Here is a 4,919-nt window from a genome sequence, read left to right on the forward strand (position 1 = left end):
CAGGTGAACCTCAAGGGCCCGGAAAAGGGGACACCCACCTCCTGGGCCGGTGGAATGTCTCCACCAAGATGTCCTTGGGACATCTCAGAATCAACTTGTTCAAATGGAATTCGTCTTCCACCTTCAAACCTCTCTTGCTTTCTCAGCTGGTGCCACTATCCATCTTTCCAGCAAGCCGCTGGGATGTTTATCCCAATACCCCCTTGTCCTCCCCACCCCCGCTCCACACACTAACCACTGACAGTGTCAGTTCCTCCGTATGTCTCATCTCTCCTTGGTACCAATCTCAGGCTACCGAGTCAGACTCCCTTCATCCCTTGTGTGTAGCCGCCAAGCCTGGTCGTCAGCTACCAGTCCTTCTTGCTCCACAGGCTACCAAAGGGCAGCCTAAAGCAGCATCTGCCTCTGCCATCCCTCTGCTTTAAACACTGTGTCCTCTCCACCCCCAGATACCCTCCAGACCATGCCCAAGCTTCTCCAGGACCCAGTCCTCTGCTCACCTCTCCAGGGCCACCTCCTGTGACACTCCTATCCCTGCCAATCCATGCACAGAGCAGCCCTGAGCTGTGGTATAATTGTGACTCATTATATTCTGTTATATTCTGGACCTTCCCTGACACGTTCTCTCTGCGGATTGCCCTCCCTGGGTCTCCCCACCTGGCAAACTCCTCCCAGAATGGGTTAGGGGGTCCCTCGGTCAAGTTTTCCCAGCCTCGCAAGACCACCAAAGAGGTCAGCTTACCATTCCCTAGACCTTCCTCACCCAGCTTCATCGTAATTGCTGTGCATCTCTAAAGCCTCTGTTTCCTCATCTATTATGATGTCTACCTGTGAGGGTTGTGGTGAGGATTAAATGAGACAATGTTTATGAGTCTTACACTCAGCACAGCGACTGACACAGTAAATGCTCAAAAAGATGAGCTACTATCGTCACGTACGCCAGAGCACGGCACACCGTGGTCTGATCTTGATAGCCTGTAACTTCATTTTATTGGCCTTGAGATGTTTTCCTCGGGGTGGGGGGCTGGTATTTCTCTACGCTGTAGTCTGATAGCATGGGGCTCCTCCAGGAACATCTGCCCCAGGAGGGACTCGACTGAAGGCCAGCCTTCAGTGGAGCCCCACTCCACCCCACCCCCGCCCATCACCAGCTACCTCAGCTCAACATCTGGATTCCCAGCAGTGGGTCGAGCCTCAAATAAAGGCATAGAAAGAAGGTTCTCACATACCTCTCATGCCAGTGCCTCAGGACTCTGATAACCTCCAATCCTCCCACATTATGAGGCTTACTTCCCACAGCAGGCAGGACTTTGGGCTCATTTTCACAGAGGCGTGTCCAGGAGCAGCAGGTTAAAGGACTGATCCCAGCTATAAAGACTTAACTCCTGATAACCTCCTGTGATCTGGCGCCTTAGGAAGAAAGGAGGAGCTAAGGGCACATTCTCTGAGTCCCCTACTGCAGGCAGACCCCGTACTGAACACCTCCACACACGTGATCTTATTAGACCTTAGTTCTAACCTCCCCAAGAGCGCCAGGGGTGCAGGTGACCCACTGGACAGTTGTCCCATTGCCCGACCATAGTGCGTGATTTTGCTGCTCAGTACAAAGGCCGTTAGTATATTCCTGGCTTGTGATTGATTAGCTAAGGGATAATTGATGCAGAACCCGGGGGAGCTGGAACCCAGAGTACCACTGAGTAACGTCCCCTCCGTTCAACTTTGCAGTGGGGATTTCTGAACCCAAATCAGCAAATCTGTGTGGGAATCGAGCATACAGCAAAACTTTGGTAAGTAAAATCAACCTGGTTAGCTGTATCTGCTGTGCTTTAACCTTCTTGTCCTGTCTGTGCCATGAAGACAAAGCGTCCTTTGTTCCAGGCCTAAGGATTATTAGAAAAGTGTAGCTGAGGGTTCTTTGCTCCTAAAGCCTACCAGCTGGTGGCACACCACTGGCCGCCTCTCTCTTTCTTGCCAGAAATTTAGCTCTTAGGTAAACAGAAGGTATTACGTAGTGGACATCTCAAACAGGGGGGAAAGAAGCAGTGTCTGCGGCAGGCCCCTGCCAGGTGGAGGTGTCTGACCAATTCCCAGGGGCAGCTATGGGGGTAAAGAGATGCAAGGGTCTCGAGCACTGTGAAAACACAAAACACCATCACCTCAGAGAGAACTGCTGAGCCAACTCCCACTGGGAGCTCTGGGACAAGGATTGTCCATCTGGGTTGCCCGAGTTGGACCCAGCTGACCGATCCTTTATATTTTCTTCCCGCTCTTTCATGGCATGCAGGCTGCCCAGGAGGGCATGACCTTGGGCAAGGTGGCCCTCTGTAGCCAAGGACACCTGAAGGAGCTGAGGGCCACCTGCTCCCCGCCCTCCCCCAGGGGGAGGACAAGGTGGCTTGTCCTTCCCTGAAGGGGGATTGGGTAGTGCATGTCGGGTCTAGCTCAGCATCACCCTGAAAAAATACACCTCCTTCATCATCCTCTGGGCATGAATGTGGGTGTCCCCTGGGTTAGCACAGAAGGGGTGGAGTGCTGGCTGGAGGTGAGGTCAGCTCGGGCATCCTGGGCTCTGCGGGCATCAGCTCTCGAGATTCACGGAACTAGAACAGACTGGAGAGAGTGTCTGAGTCACCCGCTCGTCCTTATGGAACAAACTGGCCAGAGACGCGAGCGCTTTGCTCCTGGTCTGGGCAGGAAGTCGAAGCCAATTATTTCATTTAGGTCATCCCTGTACTAGGAAAACCACACAAAGGGCAGGGATGGGACAATCAGGGGCCCCCTGTCCCAACCTGGGACCCAGGGGAAACTGAGGATGGTTGGGCCGTTACCACAGAGTGAAGGTGGTCAGGCTGTGACAGCTCAAACTGCTGCCCTCAGCTGAGCCCAAGGCTAAGGGGAGAGGGCAGCTCACTGCCTTGGATTACTTGCCCCCAGCCCCCGGGCTGGACTCAGTGCCCTTGGCAGAGAGGAAGCTGCAGCCGGGAGGCCAGAGCGAGGTGGGATGGGACAGGGTAGGATGGGTAGGTGGTCACAAAGGAGGGGGTGACAGTAGTGCAGAGGACAGAGCGGCAGCATGACTGACCCTTTCCTCTGGGTCTGAGATGGTAGGGCTGGGGTCCTGCAGCTCATTGGAGCCCCCATCCCAGGGCGGAGAGCAATTCAGAGCTCGAACAGCTAAACCTGATTTGACACTAACATGCGCTGGGGCAAACAGGATGGTGGACAGCCCGGGAAGGAGCATGTTTCTGGGCTGCTGGCACGATGGGGAGGGACAGCTCCCGAGAGGCCACAAGGTGGCACAGTGACTCTCTCCACAACCTTTGGCCCGTGCGGGAGAGAAGGGGCAGTGACTCCTGGTGTCCTCAACCTGGAATTTTCCAGCAATTTTAGGAATGTGGTGATCTTAAGCCTTCCCTGGGGCGTGGGGTGGAGGTGCAAAGCAGAGGTCCACTGACTGAACAAACTCGGGACCTAGCCCTGCTTGGGCTACCAGTGACTTTTCAATTCGGTACATGTTTCTTGAGCACTCACCACCTCCTTTAAGGAGAGCTGAGGAGGGCCGCCAAAGGGTAAGCCCCAGACCCTGTCGTATGCATGCCATTCCTGGGGAGACTGCACCGGCATAAGAAACAAGTAGACAACCGTAAAGAGAGAATTGGTGGGATGCCAAAACATGTCACATAAGGACTCAGTGCTGTGGGGATGCAGGAGACAGAGAGAAATCAGCTGGGGCACCAGCCTGAGGGGAGGCTTCTTGGAGGAAGTGGTCTTTGAAGGGTAGGCAGAGATGAGGCTTGATCCAGAGAATGAAGGAAAAGCTGGGTGAGTGAATCCAGGAGGGGCCCAGGGTGCGTGGCGGGTCTTGTGGGAAAAAAGGAGGTCCTGTCCCAAGTGACTGGTCCTGAGGCTGCAGCAGAGAAAAGGGAGAGGGTGACACTGATCTTGCAGAACCTGCAGGATTTGACAACAAAGTGGACACAGACCATAGGGGTGCAAGGGGGACAGAGGCCTCGCAAGATTGAGTTGCTTGCTTTCAAGTTTCTCTAGGTAGGTGGTTCTCAAAGTGGGGTCCTGGGACTAGAGCACTTGGGAACTTGTTAGAAATGCAGATTCTCGGGCCTACATGAGACCTACTGAATCAGAAGCTGGGGTGGGCCCAGCATTGCGTTAACAAGTCCTCCCAGGGGCGCCTGGTGCCCGCGGCAGTATGAGGACCATTGCCCTGGGTTGATGGTAGTTCAGTTTAGCTGATGCCCTTTCCAGTGGCTCCAGCCACTGCCAGAGTTGGGGACATGGCGCCATCCTCACACCCCCTTCTCACAACCTAGATGCCTCCGGTGGCCCGGATCTCGGTGAAAGCTCCCGCCGTCCTGGAGGCAGCAGCTCTGGGCTCAGAGAACGGAGCTGTTCTGACCAGAGGGTAAGTGTTGTGCCTCCAGCCTGGCTGCCTCGGGGCTCCCCACCAGCTCCTGTCCTGCTCCTGGGCCAAAGAGTAACAGGTGGCCGACTGTCAGACCCTCAAGAAGCTAAAACAGAATCCCTGCCAGCTGTAAATTACCTTTTAATGAGGGCAATAATCCCGGGTTTCTGTCACGCCACATCAACTTTTCCCCTAGGATTAAGCTGAAGTGTTTTTGATGGTTTCCACTTCATTAACCCCAATCTTTAGACTAGGAGAAGTCTAAAGAGGGAGGGGTTTTGGTTACTTAGATAAATGTAATCACAGGCCATATGCAGAGCCTCCTGAAGGCATGCTGGTGTCAGATATGCCTCATGAATTAGATTAAGGGCCCCTGCCCAGGTAGAAAGTACACAAGATACAAATGTTTCAAACCAAATTTATAACTAGCAAGTTACTATTAACTCTGACCCAGAACCAGCAGCTAGAGTAGCAGGAGTGATAAGCCCCCCAGGAATGC

General features: G+C 53.9%; 1 protein-coding gene across 1 annotated transcript in view; it reads left to right on the forward strand.

Moving 5' to 3' along the window:
* The window catches only part of VXN (vexin), a 23,621-nt gene that overhangs the window by 16,549 nt on the left and 2,153 nt on the right, over positions 1–4,919 (forward strand). Inside the window, exons 4-5 of the mRNA XM_007448480.1 lie at positions 1,726–1,787; positions 4,329–4,420. Coding sequence (XP_007448542.1) covers positions 1,726–1,787; positions 4,329–4,420 — 154 coding nt within the window. The remainder of the gene's footprint in view (positions 1–1,725; positions 1,788–4,328; positions 4,421–4,919) is intronic.

The sequence above is a fragment of the Lipotes vexillifer genome, unplaced genomic scaffold, assembly GCF_000442215.2.
Source record: "Lipotes vexillifer unplaced genomic scaffold, Lipotes_vexillifer_v1.1 scaffold815, whole genome shotgun sequence".
Taxonomy (NCBI): Eukaryota; Metazoa; Chordata; class Mammalia; order Artiodactyla; family Lipotidae; genus Lipotes; species Lipotes vexillifer.